General features: G+C 42.3%; 1 protein-coding gene, 1 non-coding gene and 1 pseudogene across 2 annotated transcripts in view; 2 read left to right on the top strand and 1 right to left on the bottom strand.

The window, feature by feature from the left end:
• Sntg2 (syntrophin gamma 2) overlaps positions 1-24,265 on the top strand; it is a 152,909-nt gene that overhangs the window by 99,236 nt on the left and 29,408 nt on the right. The window contains exons 10-12 of the mRNA XM_048352189.1: positions 8,861-8,990; positions 10,860-10,898; positions 21,769-21,885. Coding sequence (XP_048208146.1) covers positions 8,861-8,990; positions 10,860-10,898; positions 21,769-21,885 — 286 coding nt within the window. The remainder of the gene's footprint in view (positions 1-8,860; positions 8,991-10,859; positions 10,899-21,768; positions 21,886-24,265) is intronic.
• Positions 3,709-3,833, bottom strand: LOC125356943. Its single transcript, XR_007211985.1, has one exon. It is a non-coding gene; the product is annotated as a small nucleolar RNA SNORD22 (small nucleolar RNA).
• Positions 14,261-14,935, top strand: LOC125356763 (annotated as a pseudogene).

Raw genomic sequence — 24,265 nt, 5'->3', positions numbered from 1 at the left:
TTTCTCAAGCAAAAATGACTGACCTGGGCTAACTCAGCTTGGGAGTGAGTAGCCTGGAGCCTTAGTTGCAGGGGGCTTATAAAGGCAAAAATCACAAACAGATGCAAGCAAGCTAATTTACAGATGCAGAATTGCTGTTAGTGATTGTAGTTCTGGTAAACTCAGGTAGACAAAGCAATACAATTTTTGGTTCTGGGTGTAATTGGTATTTACCTATTTAACTTAACCTTAAATCTCTCTTTCTGAAACTTCCCTAAACTAAAACATGCAAACTGAGTGGTCTTCTTCATTCCTTTCTTTTGCCAAGGTCAAGCAGCTCTACGTCAAGCTGCTTTTGGCTCCTGTTATTGGGCTTAGATTTGTCCTTCCCCAGGCCCACTACCTTTTCTAAGCCTGCTGTTTCTAGGACCTCAAAAAGGGGGTGCCCTACACCTTTCACTTGGTTACCGCATTTTCCAAATCCTCTTTTGGGGACCTACCAAAGCAGTTAGCAGAGTAGTCACCCACAGTGACCATGAGAACAGCAACTGATAAAAACAGCATCCTTTCCCTAAAGCAAATTAGGGTCCTATGCTCACACTTCCTTTCAATAGCACTGCCAAGCATCACAAAGATCTTTTCTTCTTCCCTGAGCAAGATAAACTCATCATGAGTCTTCTCCTTTGAACATAAAGTTGATGTGATTTTTCTTTGTGTGTGTAGATTTAATAGGCTTTCAAGATCTGAAATGAAAATAAATAGGAAGGGATTTAAAGTTTGGAACTGACACACAATAGATGAAGGAACATAAGAAAACCATGCCTGTCCCCAGAGCCTGAGCCTACCTTCCTACTGGGCTCCAGGGTTTTTGTCTTGTTGTATACCTGATACCCATGTGGGCCTCGAACCCACGACAATAATCACCAGCACTCAGTCAATTGGGCTAGGAGTCTTTTATTTAGCTGTGCACAGTGTCTGATCTGGGATGGTGACAAACAGCACTGGGCCTTAGTGGTGCTGGGTTTTTAAAGGCAAAAATCACATGTACTACACACAGGTGGGTCTGGCAGGTTAGGCAAAGCAAGCAGACAGTCATACAGAAGCAGAACTGTTGTTAGTGATTGCAATTCCAGTAAACTCTGGTAAACAAAGCAATATAATTCTTGGTTCTGGGTATGATTGGTATTTAACTTTTTGATTAACCTTAAATTTTTCTCTTTCTGGAACTTCTCCTAAACTAAAATGTAGAAAATGAGTGGTCTTCCTCGATCCTTTCTTTTGCAAAGGTCAAGCAGCTCTAGGTCAAGCTGCTTTTGGCTCCTGTTGTTCAGCTTAGGTTTGCCCTTCCCCAGGCCCACTAAGCCTGCTGTTTCTAGGGACTCAAAAAGGGGGTTCCCTACGCCTTTCACTTGGTTTCCACAGTCTCCAACCATGGAAGCCCTGTCTGTGGTGCTCTGCCCCAGAGCTCACAACTTCAGGGACACAGTTCATCTTCAAGCCTTGCCATCAGCTCAGCACCATCCTCCTCACTGCAGCAAAGCCAGGGGACCAGTGTCTGGAGTCAGGACCTGTCCACACTGCCATCTTCTCACTGTATCCGCATGTGGCCTTCAGGGTCATTAAGGAAACTAGTCCTAGCTATAAGTGTGCTATTACTCCTATGCATGTCCTCCCTTGGACCTCCACATGCCACCTGCCGAGGCCCGGTCTCCTATGGGGAGGCTACTCCCTGGAACAGAGCTGTGACCTCTGCCCTGTGATGACTTGGGAGCAGACACTCAGGTGGTGTTTGCAGGATATGATCTACTTCCTCATGGTCTTACATAGTGGCATGTCTAAGAAGTTGGTAGATGCTGAGTAATTTCCTAGCATAGAAAGCTTTGCATTTTCCCAAGCAAAATCCAGTTTCAAAGCTTGTGGACATTCCCTCTGAGCCTCTCAGCTATTCCTTCCGCCATAGGCCCTTCCCAGGAGAAAGGATGCAAGCACTGACAACCCAAAGTACAAAAGGCCACAGACTGCTGCAACCAGAAACCACTGCAGCTGACCTAGTGGTATCACATGGAGACATAGCGCCAGTGGTGTCACATCTAGGCAGCCATGTCCATGCTGTGGGGTGAGGGAAGGAGGGCTTGTGCGTCCCTGCAAGCAGCAGGGTTCTGATACTGAAGGCTTGAGAGTAGTCAGGACCCTGAAGGCAGGGACAGAGAAGCTGCACATGGAGGCTTGTTTCCTTTCTGCACTGGTTGTGTCACACATTCTTTTGCTATTTCTATGCTTACACCAAACCTCAGGTAAAGTAATTAACCTATAAAGTCATTCTCAATATTTTTATTACTAAAATGATTCCATATCAGCTGAACCTTCCTTTACATGGTTTCTGTGAGGACTGGAACCTGTTAACATGTGAAGAATATCACAGTGTTTTTAACGAAGGAAGTGCAGTAAGTGCCATCTGGGCTCTTTGCATTGCTTAATATGAATGCGATTGCTAGTAATGCACACTCAAATTTAATGTTTTCTTGCCCCTCCGAGATTTATTAGATACTTATTCTTAGGGAAATGTAAAGAATGGATATACTTTTGTTGAAACAGCATACAAATTCTTTTCACATTTTGACCTACTTTAAAATATACAGAATGGCAGAAATAAGAAGAGAGAGGCATATAACTGTGTCTTCTTGTAGTTGAACTCTCTTGAGATTTTCTTACTCATTTTGGTGTTTCCATAAAATTGATGTTATACTCACCAGATATGTTCACAAGGGCCTTTGGGGTGCACTTGAGCACCATATTGATTTAAGAAATGATTGAAAAGGAAGGACAAATATCCTGGCCAAATCTCCAGATGAAGCAGAAAAGTACAAATGCTCAGAGGATGTTTTATCCTGAGCAGTAAGCAAGTCCTAGAAGCCAGGTCGCTCCAGCTGTCCCCCATGGACTGTGTTGGCTGCCTGCACACACAGTCCCTGATTCCCAGCACACGGAGGTCATAGGTACAAGCCAGGCATGCACCCAGGACATACATCCTGTCACCTGTGCCCATGCCAACATGGAAAAAAGACTGAATAAGGAACAAATGGCATGCTTAAAATTGTTACACAAAAAAATAAAGTTGAAAACAGAGTAATTTGATTGAATGCTTAATTTTGCCACCCAATATCAAATTCTACTCTTGTGCCATTATCAGGTTCACTAGGTTTCCAGAGTTGGGGGAAAACTAAGGCCACTGTGTGGTTTCTAAGAGAGACTTGGGTTTTCACATGAAGAACAGAGACCCTGGGGTCTGTGAGGGGCAGGGACCCTGGGGTCTGTGAGGGGCAGGCACCCAGGGGTCTGTGAGAGCAGAGACCCCAGTGTCCCTAAACAAAAGGCTATTCATGGGGGAAGTGACTTAGAGCTTCCCCAGTGCATTGGCGCCTTCAAAGGCATCTGTTTCCAGAGGTGATCAGTGGAAGATGACAGCAAAATGCATGTGCAGCCATGTCCTTCCCAACCCCTCCTACCACCACACACACACACTCTCTCTCTCTCTCTCTCTCTCTCTCTCTCTCTCTCTCTCTCTCTCTCTCTCTCATGAGCAGCTCTATGCAAGGCTTACTGTGGAAGAGCAGAGCTTCATGATCATGTGGTGTCCCTGCACACTGACTCTCATTGGGGAGCAATAAAAATGCTGGCATGTTAGTTACATGTTTCTCTTTTCTTCCTGCTGTTGCAGAGGTATTGATGATCCCTCAGACAGTTCCTTCTGGAACAATTTTCCTCTTTTCCCCCAGCCAGCCCCAGTGGGTTCACCTTTACAGGCTCTGAGGCTAGGACAGGAAGTAAGACATGTGAGTATTTCTTCATCGGGAAATGCTGGCATGTTAGGACACAGTGTCCACAGACAAGCATATAGAGAAAGAGGCCAAGTTCGGTTCCTTTAAAATGCCTTATCTGTAGAATGAACTAGGGAGTTCTGTCATTCCAAATACCTATACAGATGAAACCTTGAGAGGTAGAACGCCCAGCTTAAGACTTGGAAGTTACTGTGGATTCAGCCATTTGATCGTGTTTAGGAAGTGTCTTGTTGTAGTTTTATTGACAGTGTGTTTCTTTGGTGTAGACTTATAGTACTTTTAGTTTGTTGAAAGCACTTTCAGAGGACAGGGGTGTGTAGCTCAGTGGTTGAACCCTGACCCAACATGGTTCCCGGGTTCAATCCCAGTACCAACAAGAAATGATAAAATAAAAGTAACTTCTGCTGTTCTGTAATGCACACTCTTAAAATGTGTGTTTATCCTCTCAAGAACAAGGACATGAAGACTGACAGGCTGGCAACAGCCTCAGCCAGGGCAGTGTGGGCTCCCTGCACAGAGGAGGCACCCAGACCTGCTTCATGCTCTGCAGGGGACAGGAAATGCACAGCTGCCCTGGGCTGTCAGTGTATCCTAAACTGTACATTTTGCCAGAGTTTTTATAAAGAGTTGTGGCATTATCTCAGTATCATATGTCTGTGTTTTTGAAAGTCAGTGCACTTAAATTAAATCAGGCTTGGCCCTTAACAAAACAGAAAATGCACAAGCTTGCAACATGCAAGGAGTGCAGTAGAGACATATTTCCATTTTCCTGAGCTCTCAAACATCCCCTGCAAAGGAGGACAGGAGCAAGGGTAGGTGGTTTGGCCACTGCTGTAGGACAGGCACAGAGAGCATCTAGAACCCATTCCCCACCCCAGTGCTAGGGTAAGTGCTCTAGAAAACATGGCATTTCCTGTGGCCACCCTGCACCCTCGCTGGTGAGTAAGATCCTCTTCCTATTATGGTCATATGGTCCCTGGCTATGGACAGCCATGATCAGAGAGGTCTGAGAAAGGTCTTCACACTGAGAAACAGTGTTTACCAAGCAAGGTCCAGGTACACAGTTCCAACTGGGCTGAGCTGAGACTACAAGTCCATGTTTCTGCTGTTGCCTCTGGTTCCTGTTGAGTCATCTATGGTCGGGAAGACATTCTCCTTTCCCAGCCCCTTGGAATCTTTGGAGGCTCCTTGGCAGCTCAACGCAGTTCACATCACCAGCTGCCTACTCCGAGCAAGTGGGATGATATCTGAGCTGTTGCTCTGTCCTGGGAAACTGAACAGAAATGTCTGTTTTATGGTTTTGTGTCAGTGAACATGAAGTATGTATCTTGAAGACAGCTGGTAGTTGGGCCTTGGGTTTTTTCCGTTGTTATCTGTTTGGGGGTTTGTTTGGGTTTTGTTTTGTTTTTGCCAGTCCTGGGGCTTGAACTCAGGGCCTAAGCATTGTCCCTGGCTTCTTTATGCGCAAGGTTAGCACTCTATCGTTTAAGCCACAGTGCTACTTCTGGCGTTTTTCTATTATGTGGTGCTGGGGAATTGAACCCAGGGCTTCAAGCATTCTAGACAAGCACTCTACCACTAGGCCGTATTCTAAGCCCAGACCTTGGTTTTTCTCTGCAGTTATAAAAGCCCTAAATTTTGAGTGGGTTACTTTAATCCCCAAGTATGTGTTATAATAGTCACCACTGATAGACTTCTACTTTCTTAGGCTTGGCTTTCTCTGGATTTGAGATCTTTTTCTTTCCCTCTTTCACAGCTTTCTTTTGCATTTTATGAGTATTTCAAATATTCTTCCTCTACTATTAATTACATCAATCTGGCATCATCTGTAATTTTTTCTTCTCTGTGCCAAGGATGGAACCAGGGCATTGCATATGCTGTGCAAACTGTCTACAACAGCTACCTTCCAGCCCTACATCTCTCTTAATATGTGTTGCAGGAATTATTCTGCCAGTATTTAAAATAGGCATCCTAAGTACAGTTGGTAAAAAATGCATTTAAATGAATGCTTTATTTTGTAATAAAGTATGCGAAAATTTTAACAATTATATATGTGTATGTAATATATTTGATATATAAATGTATGAAGCTATATTTACAGTGTTTGATACAAATATTTGGTATATGTGCCTATGTGTATCATAATATGCATGATTGCTCCTAGGTTTAGCAGTACTTTTCTTAATACCAGAATCAGCTTCATATTTACAGCAACTTCCTTTCCACAGTGTATCCACATTTCTCTGAGGTTGCTTTCTTCTTTTTTTTTTTTTTTTTTTTTTTGGCCAGTCCTGGGGCTTGGACTCAGGGCCTGAGCACTGTCCCTGGCTTCTTTTTGCTCAAGGCTAGCACTCTGCCACTTGAGCCACAGCGCCACTTCTGGCCATTTTCTGTATATGTGGTGCTGGGGAATCGAACCCAGGGCCTCATGTATATGAGGCAGGCACTCTTGCCACTAGGCCATATCCCCAGCCCTGCTTTCTTCTTTTCCCTTTCTGCCTGTAGAATTGCTGTTAAGCTTGTTGCACCACTCTGTTCTTCAAACCTAACAAAACAAAGTGTCATTATCACCTTTTCATTCATCATTGTAGCCCTGGCTCATTATAGCTTAACCCATCCCACCTCTTTGGGGGCTGAAATTGGCCAACACATTACATGTACGTTATATCTCTCCATCTTTCAGGCCAGGAATATGTCACATACCACATACACCTTATTTTATCAATTGCCCTTAACATTCTTCGCAGCAAGGAAAGAAAATATGCATGGTGAGGCTGTCTTTCTTAATGACTCCATCACCTTTGCTGGTGGTCTTGGCTTTTTCACATGCTTGAAGTGCAGTTGAGTCACCTTCAGCCTAAAGCATTTCTATAATGAGTTACAGGTTTCTCCTAGTTACAAAGTCCCTGTTCTGTCTGAGAATGTCTGTAGCTTTGGGAGGCATGGGAATGTTGGTAGGTTGGGCTTTGTTTTGCTTTGAGCACTGTGCACAGGTCACCCGTGGTCTCAGATTTCCATGGTTTCTCATGAGAAGTCAGACCTTCATTGTTGGTGTTCCACTAGAAGGGACATGGCCTGGGCTTTTGTTTTTGTTTTTCTGTCTTGTTCCATTTGTCAAGACTTCTCTCCCATTTCTCATAGCTCTCTCAACTTACCACATCCAGCACTTCCTGGTAGTGACAGTGATAAGACATTTAATACCATTTCCTTGCTCAAAGCCCTTTTAACCCCTTCCCCTTATACTTGAAATATGATCTACATCCTTGTTGTGTCCTAAGTAAAGACTAGAATAAGCTGCTAATGTGGTGCAGAACAGAAAAAAAGTATCAGTTGATCAAAGCAGCACATGAAGGGTCTTAAAGCAGCCACACAGGGAAACCACACACCTGAAGTTCCAGGTTTTAGCCATGAATGACTTTTGGCCAGGAAGAAATTCTATGAAAGGTTAATTCCACTCTCAGCTTTTTTCTTGTACAAAGCACCCAGTATTCAAAACACCTTACATGTCACGTTAGATATTCCACTACAAAGAAATAATATCTGGAAGTAATTAAACCTAGCCTTCCAATTCATGAAATGCTACTTAAGCTGAAGGTGGACCTAGTCAAGGATATCTGCTTTAGAAAGACAGATTGTTCAGTCACAGAAAACTAGGCTGGCTCAGAGACATGCAGGACGGTCTTGTGGTTTCTTCATTTTCCCTTTCCCTTCTGTTTCCCACCTTGATTGACAAAACTATGATGAAATACACTTTACAAGGGTTATTAAAATATAATTTAGTGTGGACCTTGGTTTTTTGTTTGTTTGTTTGTTTGTTGGCCAGTCCTGGGCCTTGGACTCAGGTTCTGAGCACCTTCCCTGGCTTCTTCCCACTCAAGGCTAGCACTCTGCCACCTGAGCCACAGCGCCCCTTCTGGCCATTTTCTATATATGTGGTGTTGGAGAATTGAACCCAGAGCTTCATGTGTAGGAGGCAAGCACTCTTGCCACTAGGCCATATTCCCAGCCCCTGGACCTTGGTTTTTAAGACATGTTTGGTTTGTGAGGTCTTGTTGTCTTTCAACTCCCTGCTGAAGTCAACAGAGAAACGGGTTATGTGAATTAATTTGCATTATTTTCTTGAAAAGTGTATAGAACTGGAATTCCAATTTTGCTTGGTTTTTGAAAGTCTGCATGATAGAAAAGAAATACTGGTTCTGAGTCACTTGTCTATTATTAATGAATTTACCATACAAACTATGGCTCATAGTTAAGCCGAGCTGTAATTTCTTTTTGCTCAAGGCTATCACTCTACCTCTTGAGCCACAGCACCACTTCTGGCCTTTTCTGTTTATGTGGTGTTGAGGAATCAAACCTAGGGCTTCATGTGTATGAGGCAAACACTCTTGCTTCTAGGCCATATTCCCAGCCCCAAACTGCAATTTCTTAAAGATCAGCTGCAAGCTATCAGGATATGTTCTCCTAGTCTTCATGGTGACAAGCAACATTGTATGTATAGTTGCATGTACAACAGTCCCCATGGTGACAACCAGATTGTTTGTGCTCCCAGACCCCATGGTGACAACAAGCATTGTGTGTGCTCCCAGGACCCATGGTCACATCCTGCAGTGTGTGCTCACTGGTCCTTGATAACACTGAATGGATAATGATGTGTCTGCTTCAATATCTATGGCAGGAGTTTACCTTCCTGTGACAGCCAGCACACCGAGCATAAAGGGCCTTCATATGTATATAATTTATCAATATATATCAATATCAGTAGCTACAAAACTTCTCCAAGAGCAAGCCTCTCTTCCCACATGAGCTGCTTTCTATGTGTTCATTGAATTACATGGAACTCCTGTGGGTGTGAACATTGTCCCCTTTCATCTTTGTAATGTACTTCAGGGTGTTGGTTAGGAATTGCAGGGGTTGGCTGTTTCCTTGGTGACTGACCAGCCACAGAACAACACAGGTAGAGGCTTCTTGCTAAGATGGCTGTCAAGAGCCTTTCTCTTCCCTGACCATGGTCTCCTCAATGGTGTCTTCTTTTCCTCCCACAGGTTGAGTGCTTTTCAGGTGGTGGCACTGGATGGAGCCAGCACTGGAGTCCTTCAGTTTTACACAGCTCAGGAATGCACCGACTGGCTGCGCGCAGTGTCAGCCAACATCAACAGTCTGGTCCTTCACAATGTGAGCACAGCCCCTGGGACCAGCGCCACTCACGGACAGACATGCAGGCAGCTCCTCACTACAAGTAACCCCACCGCACAGCTCTAGCTGCAGACAGTGTGTACTTCAGTGGGTCTGACCACAAAGCCAAAGCTTAAGTCATCTAAAAATGTCCAAAAAGAAGAGTTCAGGCTAAATCAAATGTGGATATTTCCCCACAAGCTCTCTCCTCTCTGCCCCGTCCCTCCTCACAACACACAAACACAGGAACATTGGTGTCATATGGTATTTGTATTTGAGGATGCCTAATTGGGTTAAAAATGTAATTACTCAAAAAGATGATGGAAATGTATGAGAAAGCTTTCTCAGCCAAAAACATCACATCTCGCATTTTCACTGAAATCATATGGGCCAGAAGAAAATAATCTGTGCCCTTTAATGTGTTTGATGTTCAAAGTCAAGAAAAGTTTTGAAAGAATAGAATTAATAAGACAGGGGAGGAGAAAACCTCATGTAAGCAGTGTGTCCTTCCCATAGTACTACAAACCTCAGCCAACCCAGGCCTGCCCGTGGGGATTGAGCAGCACTGGTGCCTGGGCAAAGGGACATTGCCTGGCCCTAGGCCCTTGTCCCTCTTACCACTGTAGTCCTTGCCCAGCCCCAGGCTCTGGTCCCGCCTAGCACTGTGGCCATTGCCTGGCCCCAGGCCCTTGTCCAGCCTAGCACCTTTACCCTGTATTTACACCCCAGTCTCTGGCCTGGAGTGAAGCAACCTGGGCCTGGAGGACATGCCCAGTCCTGTTGACCTGCCCTCTGGCCCTGATGTACTTGGCTTCTCATGATCCTCCCTGTCCTACCAGCTGCCAGAAGTTGAGTGAGTCATGTGAAATGTCTGGGTTAGAGTGAGATTTTGTTTGGATGACCTCAGAGCCTTTCTTCCTGAAATTATAGAAGGAAGTTTCTAAGGATTTAGTTTTGTGTTTGGACACTTTGAATTTCAAAAGTATCTGGATGGATAGAAGTTAAAAAAGAAACAATGATGCTAGATCAGTTTTTCCATAAATGCTTGTGAGTACAGGTCCAGCATGTGTGGTTTCCCATCTCCCCTGTAGAGCTAAGCAGAGTGGGCCAAGGCAGGGCAGGACAAGGCAGGGTGGAGTGGAGCAGGGCAGGGCAGGAAAGGACAAGGCAGGGTAGAGTGGAGCAGGGAAGGGCTGGGCAGAGTGGAGTGGAACAGGGCAGGGCCAGGCAGGGTGGAGTGGGGCAGGGCAGAGTGGGGCAGGGTGGAGTGGGGCTGGGCAGGGTGGAGTGGGGCGGGGCAGGGTGGAGTGGGGTAGGGCAGGGTGGAATGGGGCAGGACAGGACAGGGCAGGACAAGGTAGGGTGGGGTGGAGGGGACCAGGGCTGGGCAGGGTGGAGTGGGGCTGGGCAGGGTGGAGTGGGGCGGGGCAGGGTGGAGTGGGGCTGGGCAGGGCAGAGTGGGGCAGGATGGAGTGGGGTGGGGCAGGGCAGGACAGGGCAGGACAAGGCAGGGTGGGGTGGAGGGGGCCAGGGCTGGGCAGGTATTCTAGTTGTCTGTGTGCTTGTTCTGCTCCTGCATAAACTCACTGGTAACATTTTAGAAGATAATGTTTACCTCACAGGGTTTGGAAAAACTAAATGTGGAGACTCCATGTGAGCTCTGATAACTAACTACGTGGGATTATGTAGAGCAAAGATTGCCTTCCACATTTTTTCCAAATGCTTCACATTTTCCAAGTGTTTGTATCATAGCTACACTTTTACCAAATGCTGAGATTTAGGAAACAATAATCGTAAGGTGTTTTAGACAGACTAGAGACTGAAGTCATTAATATACTTGACTGATTCTTTGCTACCCTCTTTCTACAGATGAAAATGGCAAACAAATGCTGTTCTCCTTCTGACCAGGTAGGAGCACTGGGTTTCATCTTGATTCATAACAGATCTTCAAAAGTAACCACATCCTTTCTTGGAAATGTGAATTGAACATTTTGACAGAAATTCTCTACTATATATTATAATTAATTTGGTAATCTCTGCCCCCAGTGTAAACCCTGAAATGATTCATTTATATAGGAGTAGTATACAAGATTAATCTGATTGCCTGTGGCTTCTATGCATAAGCAACTTGTCTCTTGGTAGCTGTCAACATTTTCTAGAAAATATTACTTTAACTGTTAGCCTAGATATGGTTGTGCAAGCTGATAGGGCTTGTGACAAAGATGTACTTGAATAATTTAGGATTGTCTTGTTGGAGGATATCCTTACGATGACAGGAGTTAACACCAGTGTGATCCTGTCACCCTAAGCCCTGAACTTGGGTGCTTTGCTCTCACCGTCCCCGTGCCATGAATCTGAGCACTTGCCTGTGCCCTGAACCTGGGCGTTCACAGTCCCCGAGCCCTGTGCCTGGGCACTTTGCTCTCACAGTCCCTGTGCCCTGTGCCTGGGCACTTTGCTCTCACAGTCCTTGTGCCCTGGGCCTAGAAGCTTTGTTCTTCCAGTCCCCATTCCCTGAGCCTGGGTGCTTTACTCTCATAGTTCCCAGGCCTACTGCTCTAAGTAGGTCCTTCCTCAGTCCCACTGGCCCTCAGTTAATACGCCTGACTTTCTTACTGAGGATGAGCTCTTTACTAACTCAGTGGAGACTAAGCCATATACATTGTAACATTGCTGTTTCAGTATCAAAACAATTAATTTTTTAAATTTTTATTGTCAAACTGATGTAAAGAGAGGTTACAGTTTCATACCTTAGGCATTGGATACATTTCTTGTACTGTTCATTACCTCCTCCCTCATTCCCCCCTCCCCCCTCCCCCTTTCCCTTTCCCCCCATGAGTTGTTCAGTTGATTTACAACAAACAGTTTTGCAAATATTGCTTTTGTAGTCGTTTGTCTTTTTACCCTGTGTCTCTTGATTTTGGTATTCCCTTTCAGTTTCCTAGTTCTAATACCAGTATACACGGTTTCCAATGTACTCAGATAAGATACAGAGATAGTGCAGGTACAACCAAAGGAAGGGAATACAAGAAGGTCATCAATAATAGAAGCTATGGTTTCACATCACATGTTGAAAGTAATTACAACAGTGATATAACAGTTGTTTCCATAACATGGAGTTCATTTATGTGTTCATAAGGGTATAGCTATTGGGCTCTTGTGATCCTCTGCTGTGACTAGCCTAAACCTGTGCTAATTATTCCCTATGAGGGAGACCATAGAGTCCATGTTTCTTTGGGTCTGGTTCACTTCACTTAGTATAATTTTTTCCAAGTCCTTCCATTTCCTTACCAATGGGGCAATGTCATTCTTTCTGATAGAGGCATAAAATTCCATTGTGTATATGTACCACATTTTCCTGATCCATTCGTCTACTGAGAGGCATCTGGGAAGCCAGTACAACCCTCATCCCAAAATCAGGCAAGGACTCATCACGGAAAGAGAACTATAGACCGATTTCCCTGATGAACATAGATGCAAAAATTCTCAACAAAATTCTGGCCAATCGACTTCAACAGGTCATCAAAAAAATCACACACCACAATCAAACTGGATTCATCCCAGGGATGCAAAGTTGGTTCAACATACACAAGTCAATTAATGTAATCCACCACATCAACCGGAGCAAGGTTAAGAACCACATGGTTATATCTCTGGATGCAGAAAAGGCGTTCGATAAAATCCAGCACCCATTTATGCTAAAAGCCCTGGAAAAGCTGGGATTCCAGGGAACACTCCTGAATATAATAAAGGCAGTTTATGACAAACCAACAGCAAGCATAACTCTAAATGGTGTAAAACTAAAGCCATTCCCTTTAAAATCAGGAGCAAGACAGGGATGTCCGCTCTCTCTCCCCTTCTCTTCAACATAGTACTAGAATTCCTAGCAAGAGCAATTAGGCAAGAAGAAAATATAAAGGGGATCCAAATAGGAAAAGATGAAGGTAAACTTTCTCTCTTCGCAGACAACATGATCCTATACCTAAAGAACCCCATAGACTCTACTCCCAAGCTACTAGAGCTGATCCAAAACTTTGGCAAAGTTGCAGGATATAAAATAAACCCTCAAGGGGTGGGGGATTTAGCTCAGTGGAAGAATATTTGCCTAGCAAGGGCAAGGCCCTGAGTTCAATCCTCAGCTCTGAAAACAAAACAAATCAACAATAAAATAAACCCTCAAAAATCAATGGCCTTTCTATATGCTAATGACCTGAACGCTGAGGCTGAAATCAGGAAAGCAACTCCTTTTGCAATAGCCTCAAAAAACATAAAATACCTAGGAATAACCTTAACCAAAGAAGTGAAAGACCTCTATGATGAGAACTTTAAAAACATTAAAAACGAAATTAAGGCAGAACTAAAGAAATGGAAAAACCTCACATGCTCCTGGATTGGGAGGATTAATGTAATCAAAATGGCAATATTGCCAAAGGCTATCTACAAATTCAGTGCAATACCCATTAATATCCCAACACCATTTTTTAATGAAATAGAGGAAGCAATCCAGAAATTCATATGGGACAATAAAAGACCCAGAATAGCAAAAACAATCCTAAGCAGAAAGAACAGTGCTGGAGGAATTACAATACCAAACTTCAACCTGTATTATAAAGCTATAGTAATAAAAACAGCTTGGTATTGGCACCGGAACAGGCCTGAAGACCAATGGAACAGAACTGAAGACCCAGAAATGAACCCACAGAACTATGCCTACTTAATCTTTGATAAAGGAGCTAAAAATAGTCTGGAAGAAAGATACAGCCTCTTTAACAAATGGCACTAGCAAAACTGATTCAACACATGCAACAAACTAAAACTAGAACCTTTATCACCTGCACCAAAATCAATTCCACGTGGATCAAAGACCTCGAAATCAAAACAGATACCCTGAAAACACTAAAGGAAGGAGTAGGAGAAACACTTGGGCTCCTTGGCACAGGACGGAACTTCCTTAACAAAGACCCAGAAAGGCTACAAATCAAAGAAAGGATGGACAAATGGGACAGCATCAAACTGCAGAGCTTCTGCAGGGCAAAGGACATAGCTCGCAAGATAAACAGAAAGCCTACAGATTCGGAAAAGATCTTTACAGGCCATACAACAGACAAAGGCCTCATATCTAAAATATATGCAGAACTAAAAAAATTACCTTCCTCCAAAACAAAACCGCAAAGAACCAATAGCCCTCTCAACAAGTGGGCTAAAGACTTAAAAAGAGACTTCTCTGATGAGGAAATGAGAATGGCCAAGAGACATATGAAAAAGTGCTCTACGAGTCGGGAGCAAGCGAGCGCGAGCCTGTCCGTCTGCGGGAGCGGAGCAATGCCTAAATCAAAGGAACTTGTTTCTTCAAGCTCTTCTGGCAGTGATTCTGACAGTGAAGTTAACAAAAAGTTAAAGAGGAAAAAGCAAGTTGCTACAGAAAAGCCTATAAAAAAGCAAAAGACGGGCTAGACGTCGAGAGCTCTGGCATCCTCCAAGCAGAGCAGCAGCAGCAGAGATGTTTCAGATTGGGAAAATGAGGTACGTGAGTGTTCAGGACTTTAAAGGGAAAGTTCTAATTGATATTAGAGAATATTGGATGGATCCAGAAGGTGAAATGAAGCCAGGAAGAAAAGGTATTTCTTTAAATCCGGAGCAATGGAGCCAGCTGAAGGAACAGATTTCTGACATTGATGATGCAGTAAGAAAACTGTAAAATCTGAGCCTTATAAACCTGTACTGTTCTACTTGTTTTAATCTGTCTTTTTACATTGGCTTTTGTTTTCTAAAATGTTTTCCAAGCTATTGTATATTTGGATTGCAGAACAATTTGTAAGATGAATACTTTTTTTAATGTGCATTATTAAAAATGTTCTGAGTGAAGCTCATTGTCAACTTTATTCAGAAAGATTGCTTTGTGTCTCCCACCTAGTGTGTAAAAATAAAATCAAGTAATTACAATCTTTTTGTGTGTGTGTGTGTTTTTGGTTTTTTTTTGTTTGTTTGTTTGTTTGTTTTGCCAGTCCTGGGCCTTGGACTCAGGGCCTAAGCACTGTCCCTGGCTTCCTTTTGCTCAAGGCTAGCACTCTGCCACTTGAGCCACAGCGCCACTTCTGGCCGTTTTCTGTATATGTGGTGCTGGGGAATCGAACCCAGGGCCTCATGTATACGAGGCAAGCTCTCTTGCCACTAGGCCATATCCCCAGCCTAGTAATTACAATCTTAAACAAAAAAAAAAGTGCTCTACATCACTGGCCATAAAAGAAATGCAAATCAAAACAACATTGAGATTCCATCTCACCCCAGTAAGAATGTCCTATATCAAGAAAACTAACAATAAAAAATGTAGGAGGGGATGTGGCCAAAAGGGAACCCTACTTCATTATTGGTGGGAAGGTAAACTGGTTCAGCCACTCTGGAAAGCAGTATGGAGATTCCTCAGAAGGCTAAACATAGAGCTCCCCTATGACCCAGCAGCCCCACTTTTGGGCATCTACCCAAAAGACCACAAACAAGAACACACTAAAGCCACCAGCACAACAATGTTCATCACAGCACAATTTGTCAAAATAATTAATTTTAAGCCACTGTTTTTCTGTTTTCTTTAATAAAGTTCTGATTTTATTGAATTACAGTATTTAAGCTATAATGTAAATTTTTATTTATAGTTCATGAGGAAGCAAGCATAGGAAGAAGCCTCCAGGAAACAGAATGATGTGTTACATTGGCCTTGCATAGCTTGGCAGCAATATCTGGATGCAAGACTGATTTCTTTCTTTCTTTCTTTTTTTATTTTTTTTGGCTAGTCCTGGGGGTGGACTCGGGGACTGAGCACTATTCCAGGATTCTTTTTGCTCAAGGTTAGCACTCTACCACTCAAGCCACAGCACCACTTTCAGCTTTTCTGTATATATGATGCTGAGGAATCAAACCCAGGACTTCATGCATACTAGGCAAGCACTCTACCACTAGGCCACATTCCCAGCCCCTGCAAGACTGATTTCTTGAGAGAGAAATGTTTTGCCCATCCAAGGCATTCAGGTTGTTTTAAATTAGACCCACTAGTCAATAATCTTACCTTAGATAAGAAACACTTTTAAAAAGTTCTCAATGGAACTTTTAATGTTTCTCCAATTTAATCAACTATTTACCTTTTATATAACTCAATGAGGGGTTAGCTATTTCATGGGTACTAGCTCATAAATGTCTTGTAAATAATACAGGATTCATTTTCTATTTCCACACACAAAATCCACGTTCTCCTCTGCATGTTGGTGTCTGAACAGAACTTCTCATAAACGTTCTTGCTCAGCACATGCCTCATGGTCCACACATGAAGCAGTGTCTCTTGATTGATTCACTGCTGGTGAGAAACCACTCTGAATTGGTGCCGCCCTCTCCATACATTGTTCTCCATGTGAAGCTTGGTACTTTGTTAGCACCATGAAAACTCACAGGAGTACCTCAGGATTCTGTGTGTGGTGAATCACATCCTGCAAGGTCCCAGGTTCTCCTCATGTCCTCAGCCTCAGCTCCCTGGCTGGCCTGTAAGTAATCATAGCATGCTCTGCAGACCAGGCATCACTGGACCATCCTGGTGAACAAGGTTGTGAGACTACAAGCGTCACCAGGATGTCTTGGTGAATGAGGATGTGGGCAGTGAGTGTCCAGGAAGGTGTAAGGCCCTCTGTTGAGAACAGGCTGTTGGAAAGAACTGTGGTTATGGGACTTGATTCAGTGTTATTGAGAAACTCTGGCTCCTCACAAGTGTACTGGAATTACTTGTCACTACAGAAAAAGTACTCCCCTGCAATCAAACTGTGTTTTCTTCCCCTTTGAAATGTCCCTCTCTGGTCACCAAAGGGCAAAAACATAACGAGAGGAGCTCTGAGACACTGGAACAGCAGACAAGCCGTGCTCCCAGGACCCAGACATAACAAGGGTGAGATGGTATCTAAGCTCGCCTTTGCTTCATCTCTGTGAAATTCTTCCACACCACCTTGCTTGTGTGACATCAGTGCTGACAGCTCTCCTCAACTAAATCCTGCATTCTCATACAATTCAAATAAGCTGATGGCTAGTGAAGCCTCAGTTTCTCCATCTCCACAGTAAGAAAGCCATACTAGAAGTTCAGTCTTTGACTTCACTTTGAATTTGCTCCAGGGTTTGAATTTGTCTATTTGGGATGGACTAAGATCAGGAGAGTCTTGTGTCTAGGCCAGCCAAGGCAAAAAAGATCATGAGACTCCACAGACCTGTCTTACAATTCCCATACAGCTACTGTACCCATATCCAAAAGAGCATAAATCAACATAACAGAAAGATGCCTGAGCATGTGTTTACTCCAACCCTATTCATGGTAGCCAACTGAAGGAACAGCCAAGAGACCCAACAACAGAGGAACAAACAAGGATTTGTATTGATATACACTATATCTGCCCTATATGTACAGTGTATACCATATAATACCATGTAGCCATGAGAAATAGTGGCATTTTCAGGAAAATGAATGCAAATGAAGAACATCATATGGAGCAAGACAAAACCAGATCCACAACAATATATCAAACTGTTAACTCATATGTGGAAGCTACATCAAAAAGAAATGTGTATTTATGTGCATATACATACATTATATTCATAAGTATGGATAAACATAGAACATGAGTCTAAGGGAAAACTTAGGAAGAGAAGGGAAAGGAGGAAGCAAAAGAGAAAACTAAAGAGTGAATAATTTAAATACATTGCAACTAAATATGAAAACAGCACACAGGGCCTTGATGAAAGCTGTTATTCAGTAGTTGAGAGGAAGAGAAACAGGATCTGTGGTGAGGTGGGTTCCAGTGGGGGTCTTGGCTTAACAAAGAGGAGGAAAAATGGTTGAAGTAGATTACTGGAATGTATGAAAATAGAATAATGAATCTTGTCAAAAATTGTTTGAGAAAAGGAAAAGGGAGTGTGGCAGTGGGTATGACATTGATTGGAATATATAGTATACAAGTGTAGAAGTATAATGATGAATCCTCCATGTAACTAATGTAAGCTAATAAAAAGGATAAAAATTAGCCTCCCTTAAGATTATTTATGAATAGCACCCTAAAGAAAAAAGATTCATAAGGCAACCAGTGTTTTCAATAATTGCTTATTTCTGTGCTAATTGAGCCAGATAGTTATATTCCACATGGGATGTAAATAAGTTCACACCTAACTAATTGATGATTCAGATCATTAACAGCCTGACTTATCACCATTCTGCCCAGAACAGCAGCTTGTCACCAGTCCTCCATATGTAATTCTTGTTGTCCAGGCAAGGAAGAGTGAGAGAAGAGCTGAACACTGGATGCCTGAGCTATAGTATTGGGACCGTGTTAATATACAAGAGCCAAGAGTAACTCTCAACACCAAAAGACCCCACACACATATAATGGGGACCATGGCTCTTCTGAACACATTGCTGGATAAATAGTGATTTGTTCCACTTATTCTGTTTTTAAAAATCCCTGTATGTACTTCATTTATTCTAGGGACCCTGCCTAAAATTAATCCTATAAAATAAACTATAAATCATTATAGCCATGTAGTAGTTAAGTGATCACACATTTAATTCATGTAAGTTTTAAATATGTCAAAGATCTGCTTACTTAGAAAAGTACAACATTTTAACAATGAAAATTAAGCACATCTTACAAGTTTAAGCGGTATTGCTGCTGATATATTGCCTAGAAATTTTCCTCTGTATGACCCAACCAGACAGACAGAAGGGGCGAGTTAGTTATTAGATATTTGTAAACAATGTGTGAGTTGGACTTAACAGCTAGAAGCATTCAAGGTGTGAATTATATTTTAGTGGATTTTGAACATTAATGCCATCTGAACAATGCATACTTTGCCCTGTGCTGGCTGATATATTTGAAAGGAGATTATTCTACAACATGTGTTAAATTCTCACCATTATCATATGAGATAATTAAAGTTCTATTTATTGGGGGGAAAAGTTCTAGCTATGCTAAATGTGTCCAAGGTCACCTCTAAAATAAAATAGTTGCATTATTGTAATGTTACCGTCTTATCACATTGACATGACTTTCCTCTTCTTGGATGCAAGTAAATACATAGAAAAAAAAAAACAGAAGTTCATGAGCTATGCAATATTTGAGTTATGTAAAAAAGCTCTATTTATTTGCTGAGCCCTGTTAACAAAAGCAACATGGCACTGGCGCAAAAGACCTAGGAAATAGAATAGAAAGCCAGGATAAACTCCTACAGCTAGAGCAATCTGGTTTTTGACAAAGGAGCCAAAGCCATACATTGTAGAGAAGACAGACATCCACAAATGGCTCCGGGGAACCTGGCCGCCTGCATGTGAAAGGAGTCTAGGTTTCTCTCTCTCTCTGTGTGTGCAAATATCAGTTTAAAATAGATGATAAAATAGATGAAAGATCTTAATGTAACATTGAAAACTTTAAAACTATCACAGGAAGCATGAAGACAACACTTGAGGATATGAGCTTAGACAGTTATTTTCTGAATAGGATTCCAATTGCCCAGGAAACAAAAGACGTGACAAGTGGGATTTCATGAAATTAAAATTTTTTACATCAAAGCAAACAATTATTAGACATCCTACAAAATAGTAACTACTAAGGCAATTCACGATATGATAGAAAACGACCTTTCCAGCTCTTCCATGGATAGAGGATTAATTTCTAGAATATAGAAAGAGCTAAATAAATGAACAACAAAAAATCCAATTAATAAATGGGCAAACAAATAGAATAGAGTTCCCTGAAGAAGTACAGATGGCAAAGAAATACATGAAAAAAAATGTTCAACATCCTTAACCCAATAAGAAATGCAAATCAAAATGGCATTGTGCTGGGCAGTGGTGTCTCATGCTTATAATCTCAGCTATCAGGAAGCTAAGAACTGAGGATTGAGGTTCAAAGGCAGCCCAAGCAGGAAAGTCTATATAAGATTCTTATCTCTGATTAATAACCAAAAGGCCAGAAGTGGAGCTGTGTCTCAAGTGGCAGAGTGATAGCCTTGAGCAAAACGCTAAGGGACAGTGCCCAGGCCGTGAATTCAAGCCCCAGGGCTTGGAAAAAATATTATGGCATTGTTAGTCCACCCCACCTCAGTTAGAATGACCATCATCACATTCAAATACTGCTGAGGATACTGGGAAAAAGACAGACAACAACACACTGTTGGTGCTTACGTAGCCAGTGAGGCCATCATGGAAATCAGCATGAAGGCTCCTCAAGTTCCAATATAGACCAGCATATGATCCCGCCAGACCACTCTTAGACATGCGTCCAAAGGGATGTAAACCAGCATACAAGAGAGACACCTATGCACTCATGTTTGTCCTATATCTATTCACAATAGCCAAGATGTACAATTAGCTGAGGTGGCTAACAGCCAATGAATGAATAAAGAACATTTGATATTTGCTATGGTGTATTATTCATCCATAAAGAAAAACAAAATTATGTCCTTTTTAGGGAAATGAATGGAACGAGAAATCATGTTGAGTGAGATAAGCCAAGCTAAAAAATTTAAAATCAAGTATGTTTTCACTAAGGAATATAAGATGGTGCTAATGGTAATGGTGATGATGGTTGAAATGATGAGGATGACTATGGTGATAATGATGATGGTGGTGATGGTGATTGTGATGATGATGGGACAATGAGACTTGAATGTTGAACAGGAGTGGCTGGGGGACCACCATGAGGGTGGGAAAGAAGAGATACTGGGGATGAGAGCAATCAAAGCATACAACATACACATATAGATGAAACCTACCAAACACTGTGTAATAGTGGAGAGTAACGGAATGTAACAGAGAAGCTGAACTTTTTCCATGTACACTGTGAGAAGCTGTGAAACTGCCACAATGAAATGCCTTTGTACTATAAATTTTACTAATTTTTTTAAAAGCTTCGCATGTCTTGGAGAGTTAGATGAAAAAAAATTAATTACTTTGCTTGAGGTAGATTATTTTTATTCAACACCAAAACCATGATAATATTAACTCTCTGCAGAATAAAATGTCTTTGTCTGGTGATCCCCACCTAGAAGTGATGTTTTCAGCCTTTCATCCGACTTCTTGACCTCTTAGGGAATTTTTCACTGGGCATGAGAGGGAAACAGCCAGGGCTCATCAAAAGGCCTGGGAGCTCCCAGTGCCCACCCAGAGCTCTGTGCCCAGCAGGAGGTGATGCCCATGCCTGCAGGACGCCCTATGCTGATACTGAACAGATCTCTTACTTATTAACAGGGTTGGGACGTCTGTCTTGAGTAAATTTTTTTGAATGAGGCTATGTTGCATGAATGGTTTTCTTTAAATTGCAAAACCATTAAATAAGACAGTGCCATTGTTGCTTAGTTTAAAAATACATGTGACATTCAAATTTTAGGCATGGCAAGAACTGTTCCTTAATATGTTTTGAAATCACACATTGGGTTCTCAAATGACGTTACTATTTTTTAATTTAAATTTTATTTTACTTGGAAGGTGAGGTACAGAGTTGTTACAGTTACATAGTAAGGAATGAATACATTTCTTATTGAACATTGTTACCCCCTCTCTCATTTTTCTCCCACTTTTCTAATGCTTTTTGGTAGCTGTCAAGCAGGTCATGCGTTCCATTTCTTGGAGCCTCTATGACTTTACTATTTCCATTAGCTATTTGAATTGTAGTTAATGCCTATGCCTGTAGTTAAAGAGCTCTCCTCTTCCTGTGCCCTCATTAAGGCTTGGTGTTTAATTTTCAGAGGTTTCCCTCTGCAGGTCGTGCACATGGGGTGGGTAAACGAGAGACTCCAGGGAGAAGATTCCTCTCTGTCCTTCTCTTCCAAGTTCCTGGCACTGAAGGGCTCCTCGGTCTACATTTTCCACACTCCTCCGGTAAGGACACCTTCACATGCCTCCCATGGTTGTTCAGAGAAGAGGCAGTTGGATCCAGGTCTGAAGAGGGCAATGGCAAGGACACTTACCCCTTCACCAGACTCTGTGGTTGAGCAGGTTCCAGCTTCAGATTCACAGCCCTTTCTTTCCCCTAGTTCCTGAAGAATTCCATTTCTGTCTTTCAGTTCAAACATCAGTGAAGATATTGTAGCATTTCTCTGCTTTGGATTGGAGGCAGAATACTCAAGGCTGTGTGCTTAGTGCATCTGTGGTGTGGTCAAAGAACCCCAAAAGCAAACAAAACAAAACCAACCCTTTTCCTTAGAATGGAATGACTAGATCTTGAAATTTAGTTACTCTCCCTCACCTTTTCCAAATATTTTTACAATAAATATACTGCTTCAGTGGGTCCATAATGGAAATGTAGGACTAAACACAAGTTCTTTCATCTTACTTGCCAGTTCCTATACACTGACAGGAGTAACATGGGGATTCTGGAAAAGCTTACTTCTTTAAGTCATTTTCACTGCTTTGTGAATCTGAACACCACCAGAGCTGCAAAGGGACAATAAAACTTGTACAGGTAGCCAAAGAGTCTGGACCCAAGTCAGGCAACATTCCTGGGCATCACTGCCACTAAAATCAAAGTGACACAGTGTTACCTTCAGACAGGAGGGTGCATGTTTTCTCCTCATTGATAAGTATAATTTATTTATAGTAATTTGGAGACTTGTTTTCTGTTTGCAGAATACGTACCATTCACTCACCTCCCCCTAATGTTTGCAACTCAGAACCCACCAATAAAAGTAAAAGATGAACTGTGGTAAAGGCTACCACTAAGCATGAAGCCTCCCAGATTCACTGCCTTCTGACCTAATGCACTTTCTCTGCTCCAGGACCAAACAGAGGACACTACCCTGAATCTAGCTGCAAGTTTGGTTTCTTATTTACAAGTCAATGTTGTGGATTTTCTTGCATTAGAGTTACCTACATACATACTTGTGTTCCTAAATGTAGTTTTTTTAATTGTTTTTCCTGACAGAGGAACTCTGAGGAAGAACTATTTTTAGAAAGATTTTTCAGTAGAATTAGAGGCCTCAGCCTCAGATTCAGGTAAAACGCATAGCTATCACCACACATCTTAGAGGCACGGTGTTCGGCAATGCTGGGAGACCTCCTGAGCATGGCCACTTGTCTGGCTAGATCAAGACAATTACAGATAAAGAACATCTGCTTTCCTAAGTCTGCAGGCTTGCTGTTTCTCCTGTGCTGATCAATACCAGAACTCACAGGAAGAAGTGAAAAGGGGAAGGCAATAGGATTGATAAACAGTCTAAAAGTTAGATTAATGTGACTGGTTTTTTTGTCTGTGGATTCCTTTGTATCTCCGCGTAGTTTTCAGATTCCTGTCATCACTGAGTGGCACCTGTGCAGTGAACAAGAAGTAAAATGCCGTCCTGAGGAATGGTTGTGAGAGCAAAGCAGGTGATTCGTATGGAAGTTTTCTCTATACATTAAAGACTGTGTGCAATGTGTTTGTTTTCCAGTGAGCTAGGTTTCTTGACCATTTATCTACCCTGCTTTTACCAAATCTGGAATAACCCTGAAGTGAGGGGAAAATGTCTTGCTTATTGAGTGAATAACTTACAAGTATTGGAGGATGGAAAAGCTTTGTGGCTTTACTCAGTGCTTGGGCATATCAGAAAATCTTCTCTGAAGAGAATATAAAAGAAGTGCCAGACCTTTAGATTTGGGAGGAGAGGAATAAGACCCCAAATCTCATTAAGAGAAGGCAACAGATAGATGTCTTCCAAATGCTTTGGAACTTCACAGGGTTACAGGAGGAGGCAGGGCAAAGCACACATGGGTGCCCCATCCAGGAGCATGGCCAGCTTGGGCCCACCAGGACCTCAGCCCCAACTGACAGGACGTCTCAGTGCCAGGCACTTCTCCATGCCAGAGCACCAGGAGGCCTACCCGCCAGCTCCCACATTGGAGAAAAGTCATAAGATGCTAATGTAGAAATGACAGTTGTTTCCTTTCTATTTTATTTTGATTTTTTTAAAGTATATAAAGAATTTCTTACTAACTGGACAATTTGAGAACCTTGGCATATAATAATTGTATAGCATGTGCAAGAGGGAAGTGGAGACCAGGAAAGTTCAGAAGATAAAACTTTTCCAAGGGAGAACACGAAAGCAGCATGTCTTTGTTTTTTGTTTTTTTAATACTATGAACATATTTTACTACCTATCTGTTTCTAGAAACAAGCATGTTAGACTAGTTTACTAGTGAGTGTAGATCAGCTTTTGTTAAATACAATGTAAAGGACAGTATAGTGCCTGCATAGTTTGTTAACATAAATCAAAAGTTACCTTAC

The sequence above is a fragment of the Perognathus longimembris genome, chromosome 8 (assembly GCF_023159225.1).
Source record: "Perognathus longimembris pacificus isolate PPM17 chromosome 8, ASM2315922v1, whole genome shotgun sequence".
NCBI lineage: Eukaryota > Metazoa > Chordata > Mammalia > Rodentia > Heteromyidae > Perognathus > Perognathus longimembris.
This window is presented reverse-complemented; position numbering and strand designations above follow the sequence as displayed.